Genomic DNA, 26,177 nt, shown 5'->3' on the forward strand with positions numbered 1-26,177 from the left:
TTCAATTAACAAAGCAAATAACAGGCAACAAAATCTTTTCTTGCCATCAAGAGAGTTTTTTTTTTTTTAGCTCAAGTGTTAAGAAAGTTGTGTTTTAAGAATGGCCAACATCCTTGAACCATTTCTCTTTCTCCTTAGCTGACTGAGCCGGTCTGCATATGAAGTCGTTTTTTTTTTTAATGCAGATGGCATAGAAAGAGTTTTATTGCCACAAAACGTGCGCTTCTCAATGTCACGCTTTCTCAAGCAGTCATTTGTGGCATGTCGTATGGTACTGTAGCTGCCAGTCAGAGCCATTTAGCAGACTATTCTTTCATTATTCAGTGCATGGCGCCATTCTTTGATCTCCATGCATATCCTCACCATCAGACTAACATGAGTGCTGTACTGTATGTATGAGCCAGTTTCAACAAAGCATCATACCTCAAGCTTATGGTTGCAAAGATTTCCGCTGCATTTCCTGTACCAAATTGTGTTCCTGTCTATCAACTTGTCTGTGTCTTGACGTGTTGTCACGTGATTCTGTTCTCTGTTTGTAAAAACTGTTGGGTTTTTCCCTTTATCCCCTATCTGGAATTCCATAGGAGGGCCTCTACTGATTAATGATATTCGATAGAAAAAAAATCCTTCTGTTTTATTCTCCGATTATTCCTCTGCTCACAAATCTCATTATCTTAAAGTTCAAGTTTGCATGCGAACCAAAAAAAGAGTCTTTCTTTTATGTAAAGTTGTTTGGATATACTTTTAGAAAGTTTTAAATAAAACATACACCTTTTGTTTATTCTGAAAAACTGTTAAATGGGGCTCATTTTTTGTTTAACTGTAATACAGTACAAGACAAAAGGTGAAGTGAATTTAAAACTGAGGGCAAGAAGCCTCAGGAGACTCAATTATCTGTGTGACGGAAGCATCTCTCACTCTTATGGTTTATGGTACAGTTTGTATTTGCAGGAAGGGTCATTGCAATATATTCACAATAAAGTTGCCTTACAGATTCTTGTTAGCATTTAGTGCAATACTAATCAGTCCTTCATCTCTTGAGCAGTGTGATTTGTTCAGGCTTATCTTTGTCTCAGGAATTAAGAAGATCCAGTTTTGCTGTGCATCAATTGCTATTGGTTTGTGTCTTCAAAACAAAGACATGATATAATTTTTTTTTTTTTAAACATGTTTCTGTCATTAAACCCATCAGCTTGGCACCAGATAAGAAACAATGAAGAATGTAATGGGTCATTCCTGTAATGCAGTACCTTTTGAGCTCTTTAAAGCTACACTGTGTAACGTTTTTAGTTTATTCTTAGCTAAAAACACTTAGTTCTTTCAAAAATATATGTGCTCATTAATGTATTTACTTCTTTCAAGTAATAAAGTATTCTTGTAAGTTTATAATGCCATTGAAAATACATACGGGTGAGGGGTTCGAATGCCGGTCACCATGTTGCCCCTCCATCTTGAAAGTACATTAGCCAAAGAGAGACATACCCTTAAATTCAAGCTTCGCCTTTCGCGTTTTAACACTCGATGGCACTGTGTTGAATGTGAAGAGGGGGATTGCTATGTTTATCTTGGACTAAATCGGCCACCGTAGGAGTTCAAATGAAATCAGAACTGAGAGGAACAGAAACTATTATTCACTGGATGGTCATATACCTTTACACCGCTAGATGGGGGAAAATATCACACAGTGTAGCTTTAATTTAAGAAAAAGATCAGAAATATGCTTTGGCCAAGCTCAAGCACTTTATTAATTATTGTTTTGATTATTGCCAAGAAAATTAACAGGATACCTAACAGGAGGAAATAAAAAAAAATTCTCATTCTGCTTTTTTAACTTAATTTAATAGTCCGATTTAATTTTTTTAGAGGGAAACTTGGTGAAGAAACACCTTCAATATTTCTTCCTAAATTGACCCTTTTTTTTAAACAGTTCACGAGCAAGGACCACGCCGAAATCATGAATGTTGGAGAATTATTTTTTGAAGAAGTTGTAGGGATGAATAGGGAGAGGATGAAAGGGAAGAGAGATGGGGATTTTATTCAGGCTGATCTGGGCATCAGGTGTTGACGGCTGGTAGACTCAGAATGGGGGCATCATCTCATGTAGGCAGAGTGATTACTCCCCGATAAAACCTGGAAGGGAAGAGAACAGGGGATGGTAAAGATGTTTGAATGGATGAGAGAGGGGAAGGGAAAGGGAGGGTTTGAGAGAACGAGACTAAAAGTACTGTAAGGAAAGAAGACCTGATAGAAGAAGGTTTTGATAAGTCAGGTGATTGGCCCCGCTCCTGAATCCCAGTTAACTGGTTAACTTCATTAAATGCATACCTGTTAACTTGATTGTGATATTGCACTGAAAAACACTGACTAATATGATTACTATATTGAAACAATTATGGTGTTATCCAAAATATTGCATAACTATACTGTACAAAAGATTGGGGTCCGTTTTTTAAAAGAAACTAATCATATAATTAACACATTAAATTAAACAAAAGTGAAGACATTTTCAAGGTTACATTCATAATGATTTCTATTTCAGATAAATGCTGATGAATTTTCTATTAATCAAAGAATCCTAAAAATACATATACTGTATTATGGTTTCCAATATTAAGCTGCAAAACAGTTTTCAACATTGATGATAAGAAATGTTTCTTGAATCAGCATATGATTATTCTGAAGGATCATGTGACACTTAGATTATGTGAACCTGCAGTTATGGCTGCTGAAAATGTATCCACAGGAATAAATATTATTTAAAAGATATATTCAAATATGAAACTTTTAAGAACTTATGTTCTTTTAAATTGTAATAATATTTCACAATAGTATTGTTCTTACTATATTTTTGAGCAGTACTAAGTTTTTCTGTAATTCACAGATCAAAATTTGAAACATTGTTCACAGACAAGACTTAAAGAGATGGTTCACCCCAAAAATTTAAATTACCCTATGATTTACTCACCCTTAAGCCATCCTAGGTGCATATGACACCTGACACTTCTTTCAGACTAATACAATCAGTGTTGTATTTAAAATTTCCTGGCTTTATAATGGCAGTGAATGGCAGCTCAAAAAAGTGCATCCATCCATCATAAAAGTAATCCTCTGGGGCTCTCGGTGGTTAATAAAGGCCTTCTGAAGCAAATCAATACATTTGTGTAAGGAAAATATCCATATTTAACACGTGAAATAAAATGTTTAGCTTCTCCAGGCTGTTTTCTGTATTCAACTTGCAGAAAAAAAGCGTAACTGGTGCGACACATCATGTCAAGTAATGTAGATGAAAGCTTTTTTGGGCTTCTAATTTTAGGCTGCCATTATAATGCATGGATTACTCAGGACTTACTATTTTTTTTAAATATAAATCTGATTGTATTGGTCTGAAAGAAGAATGTTATATACACCTAGGATGGCTTGAGGGTGAGTATATCATGGGCTAATTTTCATTTTTGGGTGAACTAACCCTTTAAGCCTATAGTCACAGAATAAAATGCATGTTTGAGCTGTTTTAAATCTGTGTATAAACTGTAAAAAAGTGTAAAAGAGTCATTTATCTTCCTTATTTTGAACACCAGATGGCAATATATGCTGCACTCATGATTTCACAGTCACAATACTGAGAAATTCCCAAAAGATGCATATGTAATGAGCTGGATTTTTGTTATTCACCTGATTCCAGCAGATATCTACTTTTTACAAATAAGTGTAGCTTGTTTTGTCATGCTGATTAGACAGAGTTGGGCGTCTTTAGACAATTAGATGCCATTGGAATGCAGGAAATGAATAAAAAGCAAATGGAAGGAAAAAAAAACTGAAATGTTAGAACAAAGAGAAGAATGGTCCAGATTAGAGAGCCAGTATTGCTTGGCCTTATTCTGTGCCAAGAGAGGGGGAGTTGCTTTTATCACAGGCCTGCAGGTGGCTATTCAGAATTGGAGCTCCTGTTTAATTACCTATCCATAGTGCACCCAGAGATAAGAACACACTAGACACCCGCCATTGAGATATACCTCTTGTGTGTGAAGAGTTTTGAATAGTCTCACTTTGCAAATACTTGGCTTGTTACAGTGTTTGCATTCTTATATTGCACCCACAGATTACTTGTACACTCTTGTCAGGTACCGCCAGTTAGTTATAAAAAAACTCCAAAAAACCTTTACCAAAGTATACATGCATAAATGTATTTTTAATATAGTTGTATGTGTGTGTGTGTGTGCGTGTGTGCGTGCGTGCGTGCGTGCGTGCGTGCGTGCGTGCGTGTGCGTGTGCGTGTATGCGTGTTGTAATATGTTGAAACAAGTAGGTTCATTCTAAAAGTCTAGTGATGAACTAAAATTAGTTCCAGTCATAGTCACATTGCAGTGTGATTTCATTAGGGTTTTTCACACTGCGCTTAGCCCCAGGTTATCACCATTCTAAACACCGCCTTTAACCCTGGATAAAGAAACGTTTTACTCTTGTAATTTAGATGTGGAGTTAGCTCCGCTTTTTACCCAGAGTTATGAAACCCTTCAAAACTTGTAAAACAAAGCAGTGTAAGAATGTTACAACTAGATGCTTAGCAACAGACTGTGTCTTATATTCGCACGCTTCAGGCAGTCACGTAAACACTGCACGATGTAGGTCAATGTAAACAGTCTATGTAAACGTGATGTTACAGTGAGCAGTGTAATATGAGGAAGCGCAATGCTAGAGCCTTTATGTAAACAGTCAGTAACGTTTGTCCAGTAAGTAACACTGACACAGCAAATATTCAAATGAGGACTTTAACCCGGGGTTTAGGAATGTGCAGGTAAACTATTTCAAGTGTGGAAAGCCCTGTTTAGAGTAATACTGCTTAATATTGAACAGAAATTCTTCTTCAGTAAATCCCTATAATGCAGCACACTGGATATTAGGGTGGCATTAACTACTATGTACTTGCAAAAAAATATAAGTACAATGTACTTATTTTGTTCATATAGTATTGCAAAACACATCTGCTGATATTGAGATGGGATACGGGTAAAGTTAGGGACAGGTGTGGTGGTATGGATAAGATTAAGAGTAAAGGTAGGGATAGTTGTGGTGGGATGGGTAAGTTTAAGAGTAAAGTTAGGGACAGGTGTGGTGGGATGGGTAAGTTTAAGAGTAAAGTTAGGGACAGGTGTGGTGGGATGGGTAAGTTTAAGAGTAAAGTTAGGGACAGGTGTGGTGGGATGGGTAAGTTTAAGGCTAAAGTTAGGGACAGGTGTGGTGGGATGGGTAAGTTTAAGAGTAAAGTTAGGGACAGTGGTGGGCTTGGGTAAGTTTAAGGGTAAAGTTAGGGACAGGTGTGGTGGGATGGGTAAGTTTAAGGGTAAAGTTAGGGACAGGTGTGGTGGGATGGGTAAGTTTAAGAGTAAAGTTAGGGACAGGTGTGGTGGGATGGGTAAGTTTAAGGGTAAAGTTAGGGACAGGTGTGGTGGGATGGGTAAGTTTAAGGGTAAAGTTAGGGACAGGTGTGATGGGATGGGTAAGTTTAAGGGTAAAGTTAGGGACAGGTGTGGTTGGATGGGTAAGTTTAAGGGTAAAGTTAGGGACAGGTGTGGTGGGATGGGTAAGTTTAAGGGTAAAGTTAGGGACAGGTGTGGTGGGATGGGTAAGTTTAAAGGTAAAGTTAGGGACAGGTGTGGTTGGATGGGTACGTTTAAGGGTAAAGTTAGGGACAGGTGTGGTGGGATGGGTACGTTTAAGGGTAAAGTTAGGGACAGGTGTGGTGGGATGGGTAAGTTTAAGGGTAAAGTTAGGGACAGGTGTGGTGGGATGGGTACGTTTAAGGGTAAAGTTAGGGACAGGTGTGGTGGGATGGGTAAGTTTAAGGGTAAAGTTAGGGAAAGGTGTGGTGGGATGGGTAAGTTTAAGGGTAAAGTTAGGGACAAGTGTGGTGGGATGGGTAAGTTTAAGGCTAAAGTTAGGGACAGTGGTGGGATTGGGTAAGTTTAAGGGTAAAGTTAGGGATAGGTGTGGTGGGATGGGTAAGTTTAAGGGTAAAGTTAGGGATAGGTGTGGTGGGATGGGTAAGTTTAAGGGTAAAGTTAGGGACAGGTGTGGTGGGATGGGTAAGTTTAAGGGTAAAGTTAGGGACAGGTGTGGTGGTATGGATAAGATTAAGAGTAAAGGTAGGGATAGTTGTGGTGGGATGGGTAAGTTTAAGAGTAAAGTTAGGGACAGGTGTGGTGGGATGGGTAAGTTTAAGGGTAAAGTTAGGGACAGGTGTGGTTGGATGGGTAAGTTTAAGGGTAAAGTTAGGGACAGGTGTGATGGGATGGGTAAGTTTAAGGGTAAAGTTAGGGACAGGTGTGGTGGGATGGATAAGATTAAGAGTAAAGGTAGGGATAGTTGTGGTGGGATGGGTAAGTTTAAGAGTAAAGTTAGGGACAGGTGTGGTGGGATGGGTAAGTTTAAGGGTAAAGTTAGGGACAGGTGATGTGGGATGGGTAAGTTTAAAGGTAAAGTTAGGGACAGGTGTGGTGGGATGGGTATGTTTAAGAGTAAAGTTAGGGACAGGTGTGGTGGGATGGGTACGTTTAAGGGTAAAGTTAGGGACAGGTGTGGTGGGATGGGTAAGTTTAAGAGTAAAGTTAGGGACAGGTGTGGTGGGATGGGTACGTTTAAGGGTAAAGTTAGGGACAGGTGTGGTGGGATGGGTAAGTTTAAGGGTAAAGTTAGGGACAGGTGTGGTGGGTTGGGTAAGTTTAAGGGTACAGTTAGGGACAGGTGTGGTGGGATGGGTAAGTTTAAGAGTAAAGTTAGGGACAGGTGTGGTGGGATGGGAAAGTTTAAGGGTAAAGTTAGGGACAGGTGTGGTGGGATGGATAAGTTTAAGGGTAAAGTTAGGGACAGTGGTGGGATTGGGTAAGTTTAAGGGTAAAGTTAGGGATAGGTGTGGTGGGATGGGTAAGTTTAAGGGTAAAGTTAGAGACAGGTGTGGTGAGATGGGTAAGTTTAAGGGTAAAGTTAGGGACAGTGGTGGGATTGGGTAAGTTTAAGGGTAAAGTTAGGGATAGGTGTGGTGGGATGGGTAAGTTTAAGGGTAAAGTTAGAGACAGGTGTGGTGAGATGGGTAAGTTTAAGGGTAAAGTTAGGGATAGGTGTGGTGGGATGGGTAAGTTTAAGGGTAAAGTTAAGGACAGGTGTGGTGGGATGGGTAAGTTTAAGGGTAAAGTTAGGGACAGGTGTGGTGGGATGGGTAAGTTTAAGGGTAAAGTTAGGGACAGGTGTGGTGGGATGGGTAAGTTTAAGGCTAAAGTTAGGGACAGGTGTGGTTGGATGGGTAAGTTTAAGGGTAAAGTTAGGGACAGTGGTGGGCTTGGGTAAGTTTAAGGGTAAAGTTAGGGACAGGTGTGGTGGGATGGGTAAGTTTAAGGGTAAAGTTAGGGACAGGTGTGGTGGGATGGGTAAGTTTAAGGGTAAAGTTAGGGACAGGTGTGGTGGGATGGGTAAGTTTAAGGGTAAAGTTAGGGACAGGTGTGGTGGGATGGGATGGGTAAGTTTAAGGGTAAAGTTAGGAACAGGTGTGGTGATATGGGTCATTTTAAGGGTAAAGTTAGGGACAGGTGTGGTGGGATGGGTAAGTTTAAGGGTAAAGTTAGGGACAGGTGTGGTGGGATGGGATGGGTAAGTTTAAGGGTAGAGTTAGGGACAGGTGTGGTGATATGGGTCATTTTAAGGGTAGGGTTAGGTGTAATGGAAGTGTCAACAGTGTAACTATAAATGTAGCTACAGAATTAATTACAGACGTAATTACATGCAGGTCATTTAAAAAATGTAAGTACAATGTAAAGGGATGTATGTACACAATAAGTGCATCATATTCAATTTTTAATTAAAATGTTAGTACATAATAGTTAAGGCCACCTAATATAAAGTGGGTCCATGGTGGATAACATACGTAACACATATATTTTTCTTGACCCTTACAATAGTTAAAGTCATTCATCCAAGTATTATATAATATTATATTTATAGTTAATCTATCAAAAAAAATGTTTTACAATTAACAGTATTTATAAATAGTGCTGGGAAAGATTTTTTTATCGTGCTTTCACAATAATAGGTATTGTATGGTTTCATTTTTTTTTTTTTTTTTTTTTTTTTTTTTGGGGTGGGTGAGTGGGGGGGATTTAGATGATCAGTTGATGTACAAATTTAATGGCTCATACGTTAATGTTTGCCCTAAAGCTTTCAGAAAGTTTATTTCTTTTTTCTATATAAGTCATCTATTCTGAACCCTCTTGTGGAATTCCTCAATCAATACTCTGCTGCTTTTGAACCAAAGTCTGTGGGTACCAACTATGGTTATGGATCTTTTGTTATGAGCTATAATGACTTTACTGGTATAAAGGACAAGGCATCTGCTATGAATGTTCCAGCAAAAGCGTACAGACAAACATCTGTGACCTACAGGCCCTGGTTAAAAGGCTTCTTTGACCTCGCTTAACCTTTGATGTCTGATTTGACCCCCAGCTTGCTGTGTTGTTCGTCTACTCTCCCTAAATGCAACTTACTTTACGCATGCGTCAACATCTTGCAGTAAAAAAAACTTAACCCATTTTCAGCCAATTTTCCTCTCTCTTTGACATACATCCAGACTGCACGCCTGTTACATGTTTAAGACTAACAATGACAGATATATTTGTCTTTGGGTCACATGACAGAGGAAGCAGTTGTCTGTTAAACTGCCCCTCTCGATTGTGTCTGTTTTATAGTTTGTGCATCTGGTTGTAGTGTGTGAAAATTAGAATTGCTTTGTTCTTTCGTCTCTGGGAATTTTGTCTTTTTAGTTTTACACGCACTCAAATCAATTTCACTTTTTGTTGGTTACCATTTTTTGAATAGCTGAATTTTTGGGTTCAAAATTAGTGTTGAAATTTGAAATAGATGTGAGCATCAAATCACAATTATCATTAATTTGATAACGTGTTTTGATTTTTTGGTCTTCTTTTTTTTTAGATTTGGAACTAATTCAATGAAAATTCCATGTGCTTGAAGTGATAAATCATTGAAACAATTGTCAAACTACTAGAACACATCAAGAACAATGTCACAATACTTCAAATGAAAAAAAAAAAAAAAAAAAAATACCCAATTTGATACAAACAAAATGAATAATCAATCATCAAAAAGGCACGTGATGGTCAATGAAAAGGTTCCAGATCTTGATACACTTCTTGTTTTTTTGTTTTTTTTTTCAAATTCTGACAGTTGATCTTGATGAACAATTGACGTTTAAAGAATGTTTCCAAACTGCATGGCGAAGAAGTTGCAGTTTAGGGTTTGTCAGATTGTCAGTGTTAGAGTTTTGTTCTTTTTCGTAGATGGGCATGTATATGCTCATTGTTTGTATATCCCCATCCCTTCCTTACAGCCAAAAACGTTAATGCTGCCCGACCGCTTCGTACTGCCTATACATGGACATGGCAACTGACTTACACAATCACCCCCATCATTATCATCTCCTATGTAGTATGTTCATAGGTCCAATTCCCTTGTCACAACCCCCTCCCCCCCTCCCCCCGCCCTTCTAGCTATGGTAAAATATGTACAGTCATCCATTCACTCAAACCTAAAGATTAAAACCAATCTAAGCAAAAAGTTTAATTACTAGAATGTAGATATTTATTTAACAACAACAAAAAAAATGCTATATAAATCAAAGGCTCAAATATGTACAGTTTTTTGTAAGAAAACTGGATTATTTATCAAAGTAACGACAAAAGAGAATAATGGTGAAGTTTATTTTTCATGTTATGTGGTGTGGATGTATGTGTTGTTGCCTCCCTGTACTCTCTCATGTGGGAAACAAAAATATATATCTAACCAGAAACGCAATGACAGTTATTTTGTTTTCACAAAGAAAAAACTTGTCCAAGAACATTCTTACACAACTTTCTTTTGTACGTTTTTTTCTTCATGCCAAAATCATGCGGGCAATTTGTTGATGTAAGTTGACAAAGAATATGGTATGTTGATGTTTATAATATACAGTCTATGCCGTATGTGCTTGTTTAAATACTTAACGCAATGAGATCAGAAGTTCTGATCTCGTTTTGCTAGATTATACTGTTGATGTTTATATTGCCTGTTTGTCAGTACTGTACTGTGTGCTATGACTAGAGTTATTGATAACTTATGGTATTGGCTTTTTAATTTGACTTACGCTCTTGGATTTGTCATTTAATTTACTTTTTTAACTTTCCTGTGTTATCATTGAGCTCTGCCTCTTTTTTTGAGTTGTTTTGAATTTTATTTCATATTTTTTTGCAAGTCTTTATTTCGTACTGAAAACCTGATGGTAGAACTATCTTTACCGTTGTAATGACAGCCTGAATATCTAGAAGTTAGAAAGCATGAACAAACCTTCCCTGTTCATGAACTTTTTGCCTAGGTTGCATGGCAGACAGACACACTGAAATGTTTTTTTCTTCTTCTAGTAGAATCAGTTCATCATCTTTACAGTTACACGAAGACTTGAGGAACTAAGCATCTTATTTCCGTCAATAAACACACTCAGAGCAGCATTTAATCTTAATTTAATCATTTAGTTTCATGCACAAATGAACCATATTGACAGAGATCATTCAGCTGTTATTGCATCAGGAGATTGTACCTGCCATTGGGAAGGCTTTCGGAAGCCATTCAAAAGGCAAGAGTCAGTGCACTGCTGGGGAGCCCACATATAGTATATATATATATATATATATATATATATATATATATATATATATATATATATATATATATATATATATATATATATATATATATATATATATATAGAGAGAGAGAGAGAGAGAGAGAGAGAAAGAGAGAGAGCAAGATAAGCTTTTCTACTAGAATAAACGAAAGTTGTTGACATGTTTCACATCTTAAAACCAACATATGGTGAGACTTCATCTTATAGCTTTTTTACAAAGTATTCAGACCATTTTTAGGCTGTAGATTCATATATTTGTATAAATAGTTTAGTTTTTACTTATGCAAAATAATATTCCAAAATTATTTAAAAAGCAAAAGTAATATTTTATATTTTTACTTATTAATTAACATTAACTGACTAAAGTTCATTCATAGTTTATTCCTCTAGATCACTTTGCCATGCATGAGCTAATCTTAACACACTCTTAACACAGTTTTTGTAAAACTGAACATTTAAAATTGGCTGTAGTTAATTTTTCATGCACTCATTTTTTTCTCAAGTATAAAAAGAATAGTTCACCCAAAAATGAAAATTATCTGATCATGTACTTTCCCTCGAGCCATCCTAGGTGTAGATGGCTTTCTTCTTTCAGCCGAACACAATTGGAGTTATATTAAAAATGTCCTGGCTCTTCCCAGCCTTTTAATGGCATTGATGCAAGTATTGAAGCTCCAAAAAGCGCACCCATCCATCATAAAAGACTCCAGTGGGCCTTCTGAAGCAAAAATATTCATTTTTTAAAACTTTATAAACTATAACCACTGACAGACAATGTCCGTACACACGCGCGTTCACGAGAGTTAAGTGGGAGGTGTCTACTCTCACGTAAGCTTAATCTTTGCCTATGTCATACACCGGGTCAAAGGTCACACTTCCACCGGAATTCGGCACTCTCATGAATGTGTGTACAGCTGAGACTGAAAGCTAGCGATTATTGTTTATAAAGTTTTAAATAAGGATATGTTTTCTTTTAAAAACCCATTGTCTACTTCAGAAGGCCCACTGGAGTCGTATGGATTACTTTTATGATGGATGGATGTGCTTTTCGGAACTTGGGCGCTATTCGATGCCAGAAATTATTAGAAAGCCGGGAAGAGCCAGGACATTTTTTTTAATATAACTCCAGTTGTGTATGGCTGAAAGAAGAAATTAAACTACACCTGGGATGGCTGTAAATTATGGGATAATTTTCATTTTTGGGTGAACTATCCTTTAAAAGCAGATAATTCAAATACCTCACAAAGCGGCTCACCCACAAAGACCTGTCAAGTCCTTTTGATGCCAATTTTTTAGTGTTTTTTGTTTCTCTGTTGCCTTTTGGTTTGTTTTTTTTGTTTTTTTTTTGTTTTTCTGCCTTGTATCTGTTACCAGTGCTTTTTTTTGATTACCCGTTTTAGAGACTAACATGCCTCATGTCTGTGTTCAATTGTAGGAGGCGAATTAGTTTTCCCAGTACTTATAAAGGATCCCTTAGAGCTCCCCTCTGTAGCCACTCGTACACCCTCCATCCCCTTTCCCCCAACCCTCCGCCCCCACCTCACCATTATTGAGACCACCAAAGAGTCCCTGTCCATGGCCACTGAGGCGGGGGTACCTTGCTTGTCGGACCGAGGCAGCGATGATTGTGATGATGATGATGATGATGATGATGGCTTGATGATATCTGGGTATGGCTCTGGGGAAGCATACGACTCTAACCTGCCCCCTACTGATGATGAAGATTTTTACACCACCTTCTCCTTGGTAACAGATAAGACCTTGTCATCGTCGACCTTTGAAGGTGGCTACAAAGCTCACGCGCCTAAGTGGGGATCCAAGGACTTTAGACCTAACAAAGTCTCCGATTCTGGTAGGACTACTACCGCTTCTTTTTCCCCCAAGCTGAGCCGCTCCACAACCACGTCCACGCCACCCAAACTGCCCGCAGGCAAAATGAATCACAGGGAGCTAAAGCCCCAGCCCGACATAGTCTTGCTTCCATTGCCCACTTCCTATGAGGTAGACAACACAAAGCTGAAGAGCCCATTAATAACCTCCCCCATGTTCCGTAATGTACCCACAGCAATCCCCACGGAGCCGGGCATCAGGCGGGTTCCGGGGGCCTCCGAGGTGGTCCGTGAATCTAGCAGCACCACCGGAATGGTCGTCGGGATAGTTGCCGCTGCCGCTTTGTGCATCCTAATACTGCTGTACGCCATGTATAAGTACAGAAACAGGGACGAGGGATCCTACCAAGTGGACGAGACCAGGAATTACATAACCAACTCGGCGCAGAGCAATGGAGCAGTCATGAAGGACAAGCAGCAGAGCGCGAAAAGCGGCAACAAGAAACAGAAAAACAAGGACAAGGAGTATTACGTGTGAGTCCAAGCGTCGCCCGTTGCTTTGCCAGAACTTTGCCAGACCTGTTGGGCGCTGCGCCGAGAGAGGGCGACAGGAGCCGAACCCCGGCGCTGTGCCAAGAAGGCGAACTCTGATGTGAACTGTACCATAAAGCACACTTACAACCGTAAGCACACCGCGAAGGTAAAATAGCAAACATTAGTGACCTTATTCCTCTATCTGGTCGGAGACGTTATCAATGTAGAATATTCCACAGCTACATCATAATCCTAAGTGACTTTTAGAGGTATGTGAACCTTGGCGTAAATCTCGTTTTTCTTTTCTTTTGTAACTGTAAAATGAGGAGAAAGTTTCAAGCATGTAAGAGACACGTAGTGCTGACGTCCGTAACGACAGTGGGACCCAAAAAATGTTGTTCACTTGAAAAAAAGGACTCCTGCCAACAAAATAAATAAATATATATATAAATATATATATATATATATATATAAATTCTATATATATGAGAAATTTGTATTGTTTATACATTACATGTGGTGTCTTATCATTTTTTGCTCTCCGCAAAAAGAAGAAAAACACAATGTAATAAACAAAACTGTTCAAGACTGGTCACCGAGGCTCTGACAGCACTGCACTGTTATGATTTCCAGCCGAAAATGATCATTTCAACTGTACAACCAAATGTAATATTGCAAATGTGTGAGTTACCAGAAAGACAGTGACGTTTCCTTGTCTCAGTAAAGCGACTGATTGTAGTGCATGCCATGCCATCCTTCGCTTCGAAACACGTCCGCCCACCGGGCCGATCCGATCATCAGATAGACCTCTCGTCCCTCAAAGCGACACGACAAGGGAACGTGTCGCAGATTGGAACTTTTTCAACCGTATGTATGTTGGTCCATTTGCTCTCGTCTCTTTTTTATACAGCTGTCTGGTGCAGACTGGCACAGTGCTATGATACTGTTAACGGATGTCTATACGAAAATAAATCTAATGTGAAAAGTGTGAAAAAAAAATCCTATCTGTTGTCACAGTCGACTGTGTCGAACGAGAAATTTGTTTACATATTTTATTACATGATAGCAGTTGTACTTTGTAGGTAGATGATGTACATACAAACCTAAGTTGTATTTTTTTTTAAGTAATTCTATTGTACAGAGAGATCATTGATTTATTCAGTGTGTTTCATGCAGAAAACTCATGTGAAGGAAAAAAATATATACAATACACACACGTTTTTGTAAGGACAAGCAGAGAATATTGTTAGATTAGAAGTCTAATCTTTCTCGCAGATGTTTCTAAGTCTAAGCATGGATATTTGACTACTTGAAGCTGTCAATGAAATACAAGACACACTTCTTAATTGTACCAAGGTTTCCTTGTTATCGGTTGTTTTATTTATAGAAGAATCAAAGAAATATGTAATAAAGACAGACTAATATGGATACGGACATGCAGCTCAGATAATTTACGCTTGTGTTTCTTACCTTAATGTCTTAATACGAGTGGCCTGGACTGCAGTAAGCCCTGTCGCATCGACGGACTTTTTGCCATTTTTGTTCTTATTCGTGTATATTTTTGCCATTTTTTTTTTGAAAAGAAAGAAAAAAATATATATATCTATATATTTGTTTATCACTGTACCATGAATAAGATGTGAAATGTGCCCATGTTATTTTTAATCTTCATTTTCTGTTCAACCCCACGTGCGCTTTTATTATTTTCATTTATGACATAGTCACGTAGCTTCGCTTCAGAAAATATTTGGCGATGGTCTATAATAAAACATTCCATGGAGGTTGATCAAATATGGGTTGTCTTAATGTGCTCATATCTAAGCTCTGTTCAGAATGTGTGGGGTTTTTCTAGCATCCATCACGCTGGACTTTAATTTCCTGTTCTGTTAAGAAGAGACTTGAATCTGAAATATGTATTTTCTTCGGATGCTTTCAATGGATTAAATGTTTCACTGTGTTTTAGCGCATGAAAGGTGAGGTAGCCATTTGTTATACAGAAGTTGAAAGATGATTGGCTTTCAGTAGCCAGTCAGAGAGTAATAATGAATCAATATCCATCAGATCTTGTACCATATTTTCCTGAGAGACACAGATTTATAAAAAACTCACCTGTTAACAGAACAAGAGCAGAGATTTTGAGCACAAAACAGCTGACAATAATTTTTTTTTTGGTTGCCAAGAGAGCACATAGGTACAAATCAGAAACCGTAACTGCTGGGATTTAATTGTTTAATTAGATATGGTAATTAAAGTATATCTAACTATGGAGAACATTAGGAGGTCTTTTAATCCTGTTGTTCGAGAACAAGTACAAAATTTGAAATCCTTATCAGGAACAATGGCACAGACTCAGATGTTAGATTTTGAGAATTGTTAAATAGGCCAGTAACATCAAAACGTAGAACGCGCAATTGAGTTTTCGTTTTGTTGGATCCATCCACACTGAGAGCCATTTGGAACGACAACATGACTACAAGCCATTCATTTTCAGTGACACTTGGCAATTTCCAGTTTCATGTTTTGACATGATATGTCAAGATCCAAAGATATTTACCGGCAAGACACCTGCCTTATTGTCAACATAAAATGTCATCTTAATTTTTACAGCCAGTACGTCTCTTTTGTGTTTAAAGGGGTCATATAATGGTACATGCACTTGTACATGTTGATTGTAAGGAAATGTGTTTTGGCAGTGCCTGTACACAACCATCCTTTAATGATAATAATCCATCCAGGGTTTTTATTTTATTTTTTTATCTCCTTATATGTTTTTTCCTCTCACATCAAGCCATTCGGCCATGTGACGTCACACGGTCAGACGCCCCTCCCACAATTGTTGATTGACAAGCAAAGTTTCAACACGGACCTGCCCTGAGCGAGCTCTGTCATCATCATAGTCGCCATTGTTGATACGCTGGAGAAGAATGGCGTCTAAGCGATTGTGGTGTTCTGTTCTTGGGTGTAATAATGAACACAGCAGTCATTTTGATGTTCCTAAAGCCTAACCGCTGAAGACGCAGTCGCTGAGTTTTGTTTCCGAAGAGAATATTTCCCTGTTCTGTTTGCGCAAATAATTTCTCTCCAGACTGCTTTTAAAAACGAGGGTCAGTATAAAGCAGGTTTTGCTAATAAGCTGCTCCTGAAAAAAAAAATCGGTACCAACTATTCGTGTTCCTGCTGCACCTCCAGAAGAAGTGAGTGTAGTTTGAATCGCGTGCACGCTTCACGATGAATGCGGCTAAAGTTTACAGGGTAAGTTAAACTTCGGCATGCTTTCTCAATATAATTCATAATCCCCCGTTTATAATTAACAATGTGTTATGGTTATTGTGTTATTACAAACTGTACGCTGGTGATAAAGTTAATGTGGTAACACTACACTAAGCTTACTTTTGTAACGTTAGATGGTTTATAACAGTGTCTGTTGAAAACTGTGGTAACCTAATGTCAGTGCTTCAGCCCTGACAGTTGTACCCAGCAATACATAGATAACGTTACACATCACTGACAAGCCTAAATTTACAGAAAAAAAGTTTTGGCCCCACTTTATATTAGGTAGCCTTAAAGGGTCATGAAACCCCCCTGCTGCAGCGGTGTTTTTTCACACCTTCGATTTGAAAAAGCTTGTTAAAAGGGGAGTGGTCGACTGTGAAAAGGTGGGATGGTATTGTGTGGAAAGAGGGAATGTTTGCATAAATAGGGGAGTGTCAGTAGGTGCATTAAGATTAGCGATACCAACAGCAGCAGTTACAGCGGTTCTGAGACATGTTCTTGGTTCACGTTGGCATTGTTTACCACAGTGAGATTAAATGAGCGATGAGTACAGCGAATGAGAGAGCTATGAGTGGCGTGCAGCAGAGATCGCAAATCATTCAGCTCTTCAAACCAGCATAATTCAGTGAGAAATGAAAATATATGTTATTCTGCATGACGAAATATTTTGCAAACGTGATAAAACTATATTTGTCCAAATATGCACGCTGTTTGGCAAGATGAACAACGCGCCGACGTGATAAGAGAACGTGAACCACCCAACATGCGATGAGATAGAGATGTGTAATTCTAGATCGGGGTAAAAGCGAAGGTGTTTGAGGCTAGTCTTGACCGATCACTCGGCAGCTAAATCTATATTTGTCCAAATATGCAGCACGCTGTTTCACTAAGAGCCCGAACACATGCGGTTTAGTGCATGGCTGTGACGACAAATAAAACGGAGAGGACGTGGCTTTTGTTCAATAGCCTAGAGATTACAGATTGGTTATTTTGCACTCCTGACATAGATAGTCAACGCTTGCAGGTTCGGCGTGCGATTCCTCAGGTGAATTTTACTTTGAGAGCCTTTATAGCAAAGGCTTCCACAGACGGCGCCGGTTACAGCTCGCTCGCCGCCCTTTACGTTACTTCGTATCAGCACAACGCCTAGCTTTCCTCCGTGACTTTTCCGCACGCTGCTTCCAAAACTTCCCCACCATATCTCTACAATAATGATGTAAGACGAGCCTGACAGAAGTGACTGTCTCATGCATATTAACTAAATTATCTTGTATGCATACTACAGCGCAGGGATTGGACTGAATGAGCTTTATGTCATGAATATATATCGAGAATCTCTCAGAGCGGTCGACGTCAGCATGTGCCCAGCAGCCCATACTTGGGCCGAAAAGGCCGTGCCGACGTCAGCATTTGTGACGTTGCTCCGACTAAGCTTTTCAAACCGGAAGACAGAAATCGCTCTGAAAAATGCAAAAATAACTATTTTCACATATGAATACCATTAATAAGTACCCTTAGTGTTTTCAATGATGTGCAGCCTATACATATCTGTTTACATCTCAAAAAAAGTGTTTTGGGGTTTCATGACCCTTTAAGTACTTACTTACAATGTACTTAAGTACTTCGTATTTGAACTGTATTCAAATTGTATTGCCAAACACCTTTGCTAATATTGAGGTAGGATACGGGTAGAGTTAGGGACAGGTGTGGTGATATGGGTCAGTTTAAGGGTAGGGTTAGGTGTAAGGGAAGTGTCAACTGTGTAATTACAAATGTAATTACAAATGTAACTACAGAAATTAATTACAGATGTAATTACATGCAGGTATTTTTTTAATGTAAGTACAATGTAAAAACATGTATGTACACAATAAGTGCATTGTATCGAATCATTAATACAAATTTTAGTACATAGTAGTTAAGGCCACCTAATATAAAGTGGGTCCAAAGTTTTTCATGACCATAAGCTGTAACTTCAATCTGTCAATGAACTAACATATACATCAGTGAACGCATAGCATTCGCATCTCACTACGCTAACGCTACCCTGCCAGTGCATACACAGATAGATCAAAGTGACGTTACCATTACTCGTTGCCATTCTTTCTCCAAAATATATCGCAACTGTTGTCAAAGCAAATTTCCACATGTGTTGTGTAAAACCGCCCCACAGAACAGAGGCTTGCTGAAAACAGATCTGTTTTTGTCCAGGTAAAATGAATGTTTTCTTACAATACGAAGGTGAATTTTTAATTAAAGTATATTACAAACTTTTCATGTAGACACTAAAGAATCATATTAACTTGTACAAAACTGGCATTATATGACCCCTTTAAAAAGCTTTCACCATTTATTGTACACAGGTCACCAATGAAGAGATCCCAGCAATAGGAAAACTACAATAGAGCGACCTCCAGAGATAAAGTCACTCTGACCAAGCATTAAACAAAGTTTTTTTGTGTTTTGTTTTTTGCAGGTGGACACTTGTATGTATAAAATAGCCATTAGATCACACCCAGCCATCCTTGTGATTCCCAGGTGGTGAAAATAGCATTCAAAGAGGTTTATTACAAGAACTAGAGCAACAAACTGATGTGTTTTTCGAATCCCCCTACGATTTTTCTTCTTAAACTAATGGATAAATTCACTAAGCACTAGTGTGTGTTCTGCAGTCTTTTGGCACAGAACCCACATATGTTTCACTAACCGCACACAATCCATTTTGACCGGGTGCAAAATGTGCTGCAATTAGGTTCACACAACTTACTCGCAATCAATGGAAAGCAAATTATGTACAGCACAGATTTTGTGGCCGCATTTGTGCCATTTACATAATTTAGTTAAGAAATTCCCTCGGCTCCCCCCTGAGAGTTTGCTTTATGTAGAGGTTTGTATTTTTGTTTTTTGTTGTTTTTTTTTGTTGGGGGGGGGGGGGGGGGGGTGTTAAAATGGCCTATATAGTGACTATACAACATGCATAAGAATCAACATTAGAATTTACACTTTATGCAGCTTTTTGTGTCAATGTCTCTTCTTTTATTCTCCACAAACTGTCATGTGATGTGAACATCCAACACGATCTCATGGTTATGCATATAAATAGTACGAGTTTGCAATCTCGTGGAATGTATACGCCAAAATGAGTTTTGGCGTGCGTATGGTACGCGGTGTTTCGCGTGCATATGATACGCACTTTATGGCGTGCATATGACACGCTCTTGGGTAGGTTTAGGGTGGTGGGGTGGGGTGGGGGGTTTGTATGTATAATACGCCATAAAGTTCGTATCATATGCACGCGAAAAACCGCGTACCATAAGCACGCCAAAACTCATTTTGGCATATACATTCCACGAGATTGCAAACTCGTACTATTTATACGCATTTTCGTGAGATCCGTCTCGAACATCTATTAAATCTGTGTACATGTCTTTATAAATGTCATGTCATCACTTCACATCTTGCTGTTTATCATTGTTACTTATGTTTGTATATGTTTTCAGCATTTGCATCCAAATCTCAGAAGCTCCCATTAAAGGACCCCACAGTAAAACTATTTACGAAACCAAAAGTCTTGCAGAAGGCCAATTGACCAGTCCAAAAAATGACCAATTATTTGACTTTTCCCAGGTATATCTGAAATTCTCTTGATGTTTTGAGCCCCACTCTCACAGACACAGAACAGAATTTGCTCTGAATAAAAGCGGAGCGTGAAATGTACAATTTCGTAATGAACATCTTATTACATGGGTGGCTGGATTATTGAACTGCACTGACTGAGGGAAACCGTTTTCTGGGCAAAGAGAAAGTTAATTAAAATTCTACAAAGGCTTAAAATTCAATAATCCCTCCACAACTTCCAGATAAGTTCTGTTGATTGGGACCATTCATCAAAAACAGACCTTTTCTCTGGTCGAAATCAGTCCCTCCTTTTCTGCATTCGATTAGGGATCTAATCTAACTGCCTTTGCATTTTGTTGTTTAATCCGGCTGTCAAATATAAAGGAATTGTAATGATTCATGTACATGTTTAGCATGCTGTATCAGTGGCTTAACTGTGAAACCAAATGATGACTCCAGATTTAATCTGAATGGAAACAAAAATAACAGATCTACAAAACACATACCATGACGGTGTAACATGTGCATAAGTTAACTGTCACAAAATAAAAAATCAACTGCTGAATATTAGCATCCTTATGATGAGATCAACAGGCTTTGCAGGGGTATCTGCGATCAATACCATCTGTATTATTAGAAAAAATGACACTGGGATTCATTGACTAAAAATGATGTTCTTTCTTAATCCAAAATGAGTCCTCTGTTAAATCTTTAGGATTACATTGTTTATGTTGTGTAATTAATATTTTAAGAACTGCTCCATAATCAGAAGTTGTTCTGTGTATGCCTACTAATCTGGAATTATGAATAGCCCCTGCTGGTAGATCCTGTAATTACACCACTCTGCTTGTTCTTGTGATTCCATCAGCCAACACTGCTGTTCTTTCACAGTGAACCAAACATGTACAGTTCACAAACAATTGTGTCCAGAACTGAGAGCCCATGAGCAAAGATGGCAGAATTCAACTCATCTCTGGGGGGTCATGTACCAGACGAACAGCTACTGATGAGCGGGAATTCTAACATATCTCTTTATGAGTGTTATAGACCTCTTTGATGATACCCATAAAACATACGCTGTCCCATCTGAGATGACATCCTGCACATACCAACAGAAGGAAAAACCACTGAATTTATAGGAACAAAAGCACTGTTCATCACTGTAACTGTAGATAGAGACATATGCATGAAACAAATAGCCCACAACTCATTACCAGTTTGAATATGTTGAATAAAGTCGTTATTTTTGTTTGTTCTTGCGCACATAAAGTATTCTCGTTGCTTCATTAAAGTAAGGTTGAACCACTGGAGTCACATGGACTATTTTATCGATGTTTTTTTACTACCTTTCTGTACCTTGAAAGTGGTAATTGCTGTGTATGGAAAGGCCTGCAGATTTGATCAAAAATATCTTAATTTGTGTTCCGAAGATGAACGAACGGTTTGGAACGATATGACGGTAAGTATATAATTAATGACAGAAATTAATTTTTTGGATGAACTATCCTTTTAAGCAGTCCCATTCAGTATCTTCAAAAATGTCAGTGCCATTGTTTAGTCTCAAAATGCACACCAGTAATATTTAGTAAGGAACGTTTATAAAAGAGACTTAAATGTTGTAATTTAACTACACTCTAAAAAATTCTGGGTAAAAAACACCCCAATTTTGGGTCAAATATGGACTAACCCAGCAATTGGGTTGTTTTAACCCAGCGAACCCTTAAGCAAATATTTAACCCAACCGCAGGGTTAACACAACCCAATTGCTGGGTTAGTCCATATTTTATATAACCCAGCATTTTTAGAGTGTAAGAGCCCTGTCTGTGAAACCAGGGTGTAATGTTGCCATTTACAAAACCTAATAATTGATTTATTACCTAATAAAATAAGAAAAGAAAAAAAAGGGAAAAAAACATGGTTCACAGCTAAAGTGAATAGGCAGACAGTCTATGTATCCACCTATTGTCCCTCAAATGAATAAAGGATAATCAAAACCATGGCATTCTAAAACTGCAGCTGGAACCTGATCCATTGAGACAGAGGGAGACTCAGAGAAAGAGTGGTAAAAGCCTTGATTCATTATTAATCTAAGCTGCAGAGCACTGGAGATCAGCCACTGCTTTACAGGAATACTAACACACCAGTCTGGGACATTGCTGTGTCGGACTAAGGAGGATATATCCTTGTGCAAAATATGCATCATTGCCATCAGCAGATTAGCTTCTATGTAAGCTGCATATTCGAGCACACACAGCAAATCACGAGAATATGATTTTCTCTCTCCATTTTTTTCTTTTTACCACTTTTTAATGTGAGTGGGTGTGTGGTTCAGATTATACATGAAGTATTTCAGTATACCATTTCCAAGTCACTAATCAAATAAGTTGTGAGATTTATAATGCGACTGTTTGTACATGCAGTCAAATGTTCTTGCTTTGCAAGCACAAGGTCCTCTCAAATCGTGCTGGAGAGCATCATTAGGTTTTACACGAATTTCTGGAGTTCATGAAGCGTGAGAGCTGCTGCTAAAAGATAGATCAACCACACCAGAACACATCTGACATTAATTGTAATTTTTCAGTCCAACTTTTCCCTGAAATGATGCTAGTAATATAATTTGTAAGGGGGAAATGTGTCAAAATGCAACAGAAGCATTTGTCTAGTGCTTTACAAATATAAAGTGTGCAGAAATTAAGAGTTGTCCAAGTAATTGCACAAGGCACAGTCATGCAAAACACATGTTGATGTTCTTCCAGTGTTTTCTGTTACTGAATGCACAGCGCCCTCTAGAGACATGCGAGGTGTGTGTATTTGCGTGGGCTGTGCTTGTGTGAGATCACTGGGGTTTTGCAGAGGGGTGAATCTGAACTGCAAGAGGAGAGAACGAGGGCCTGTGGTCAAATCCGCTGCCTGTGCTGGTCGGCGTGACACGGACAGCATGACGTACCAGTGGTGTATTGTGCGAAGACAATGCCACAGTTCTCCCAAACATTCCCTTGCACCAAGTAAGTGGAGCAAAATGTCGGTCACCGAACAGTATGGTTCTTGTAAAGACTTCCTCTCTTTTGTTTGCTAAAGAAAAGGCCAGGAGAAAAAGACTCTGTAGAGTTGGAAAAGTACCATAATGTGATCAAGTCTACTTTATGGCCTTCAGTACCATCTAATATTTATAACTTGTTTTAATGTAGGCTATAACTTATGAGTGCTTAAATAAAACTAGGTGATTGGTTGCTGAAAGCCACTGGGATTTTGTGAAGGTGTGGGAGGGGATTGCATTCACCAGCTTAGCATAATGTGTATGGTTTATTATTATTAATAATAATATTGTGAGTACTGAAAGGGATTGTGACAAACGCAAATGTATATGTAGTCCGCTCAAAAAAAAAGAAAATCGTGTCATGCCGTTCCAAAAATCTATGACTTAATTTGTATTATTATTATTTTGAAGGTTTTTACAGAGTACATCATGACAGAACGTAGATTTTGGGGTGAAATATGCATTTAAACTGTAGATGCAGGCAGGGATCCACAAATCAGCATCCCATCAGATGATCAATACCATACGTTCTTACTCTTACTTTGCCTCCAACCTAATAAGAGAGATAAAAATCAATATAAAGATTATGACAGATAAGAAAACAACATAACTGGAATATGAATCCGGATCAGACATAGATCAGAACAAAATGAGATTAGTATTGACATACCACATTTGCTGAGCATTTCGGAGCATTTTACACAAAGCGTACATTGAAGGAGAAAAAAAAACTGAGGAACAGGAAACAAACTCTTAACAGATTTAACATTTAACCTAAATTACAGAGCATAAAGGAGCATGTCAGGTTTAATGATCCTTGCCTGAATACCTGAAGATTTTCATAAAAGTGCTAATGTTATAGTCGATGAGGGGGAAAACAAGAAACTGCATAAAAGAATGCATGAGATAATCTGTAAGAAACTTATTTTTGTTTAAAAACTCAAGGGATGCTTTTAAAGTAAGACATAAGAAGATAGTACAGCGTCAAGGGGTAGTTCACTCCAAAATTAAGATTCTGTCATCTTTTTTCCTCACTTTCCTTTGAGTGTCATGCCAAAGCATGCTGGGAAATAGAACGTTTCTGTTCAATTTAAGTTAGTCTAAATTAAAAGAAACAAGTTAATAAAACTCAAAACAATGAAACAATTCAGAAACAATAAATGTCACTTAAAATGTGTCAGTTTAAAATGTGTGAGAACTCAAAAGAAAAAGAAAGTTATAAATAATCACACAAGCTAATTTGTTTGAATTCATTTGTTTCATTTTAATTTGGCTCTACTCAAACCAATTATTTTGAGGGTAGGGTTTACAGTATGAGCAATACTTCTACAACATTTACTAATCTTAAAGTTAATTTCAGCATTTACTACAAATTTAAAATTAGTTAATGCACTGTGAACATATGAACATTTTATGAACTAAAACGAGTTGATACATACCTCTCTCATCTGAGTGCATGCAATTAATCTCTCTGACGCGCGGTGACGATCTGATAGCATTTAGCTTAGCCCACTAAGCTCAGTTCATTCACTATGGTACCAAACAGAGATCAAGTTAGAAGCGACCAAACACTTCCACGTTTTCCCTATTTAAATACAGTTACACAAATAGTTGAACGATCAATTATGATGACACAAAATAAAACACTTTTCTAAGCGGATTAAAAAGGAGAACTATAATGTATGGCGGAATAGCACTTCTGAGAGTACTTCGACTCGGTGCAGTAAAAAGTCCCGCCTGAAACATCTTCCCTCACAGGGAGATGTGAGGGAGGATTTTTCAGCCGGGACTTTTTACTGCACCGAGTCGAAGTACTCTCAGAAGTGCTATTCCGCCATACATTATAGTTCTCCTTTTTAATCCGCTTAGATAAGCGCCACGTTTTATTTTGTCACCATACTAGGTTGGTCAACTATTCTGTAACTGTATTTAAATAGGAAAAGCGTGGAGGTGTTTGGTCGCTTCTAACTTGATCTCTGTTTGGTACCATAGCGAATGGGCTTAGTGGGCTAAGCTAAATGCTATCAGGATGTCACCACACGTCAGAGAGATTATGTGCACGCACTCAGATGAAAGAGGTATGTATCAACTCGTTTTAGTTAAGGGAATAACATAGTTTAATATGAAAAAGTGGTGAAGAATCCCTTTAACAAAGGTAAATGCTGTAAAATGGTGTTGTTTTTATAATTTGTTCAAATACTGTTGTTTGTTTTATTGTTAGTTTATGTTAATTAATGCAAACAGAACGTCTCGGTTATGTATGTAACCCTTATTCCCTGAAGGGGACTGTCGGAATGGGGGTTTCGCTTAGAATCCTGTAATTTGAATTCTACAAAATGAGCCAATGGCAAAAAAATGCCATGGTTTGTGGAATTTGCATAGCGCAACTCCACCCCACCCCGTGGGTATATAAGGAGCTGCGTGTGCAATCTTCCATTATGTTACCTGCTGAGGAACCGAGGCTGAGTGCGCCGGCTTTACCAGCGGTACAGCGGTTGTGACACCAGGCAGTAACATCTCTGTTTCCTCTTTAAGGGAATGAGGGTTACATACGTAACCGATACGTTCCCACTCTGTGTTATGTCAGTGACTGATGGAATGGGGGTCCCAATCTAATCTTGCCACAACGGCTGACTTTCAGTGTCCTGCGCTGACCTGAGCTAGCCCGAACAAAGGGCTAGGCTCAATGCCAAATACCAAGGTACACTGGCATATTTCTACATATTCCACATGGAAATATGCAACACAATGCCTGCCTGCAGGGAGGACTTAAGAATACACATTTGACACAAGTATGGGATGCATATGGAGTATCCAGGCGGCAGGGAGGAATGTTTCAATCCCAGGGGTAACAAGGTGTCTTTCCAAGGGAAGACGTGCCCAGAGAGTCTTACAATGGAAATACACATGTGGGGATTGCCCTGAAGGGGACTAACATGAGGGCTGACTGCGTGGGCTCACACTCTGGTGTTGCCATCAACAGTGCAGGAGGAACTGCGATGACACAGAGCCGGATCTTCTTACTGGCCACTTGAAGCAAGTACAGAAGAGACTGGCTCTACATGGAGATTGTAGAATCTCATGAAAGTGTGAAAGGTGTCTCCCAGCCTGCAGATGTCTGTTAGCAAGGCACCATGCGCTAGAGCCTAAGAAGAAGCCACTCCTC

At 38.6% G+C, this 26,177-nt stretch overlaps 1 protein-coding gene across 30 annotated transcripts in view; it reads left to right on the forward strand.

The window, feature by feature from the left end:
- The window catches only part of nrxn3a (neurexin 3a), a 383,052-nt gene extending 368,519 nt beyond the window's left edge, over window positions 1-14,533 (forward strand). For 13 of the 30 annotated variants that reach the window (XM_067455711.1, XM_067455712.1, XM_067455705.1 and 10 more), the window contains one exon: window positions 12,156-14,533. In XM_067455711.1, coding sequence (XP_067311812.1) covers window positions 12,156-13,087 — 932 coding nt within the window. In that variant the 3' untranslated portion in view covers window positions 13,088-14,533. Of the gene's footprint in view, window positions 1-9,391; window positions 9,987-12,155 lie in introns of all 30 variants that reach the window. The other 17 variants (XM_067455718.1, XM_067455719.1, XM_067455720.1 and 14 more) reach the window with 4 other exon arrangements.
- Window positions 14,534-26,177: the final 11,644 nt, after the last annotated feature.

Source organism: Pseudorasbora parva, chromosome 10 (genome assembly GCF_024679245.1).
Source record: "Pseudorasbora parva isolate DD20220531a chromosome 10, ASM2467924v1, whole genome shotgun sequence".
NCBI classification, from domain to species: domain Eukaryota; kingdom Metazoa; phylum Chordata; class Actinopteri; order Cypriniformes; family Gobionidae; genus Pseudorasbora; species Pseudorasbora parva.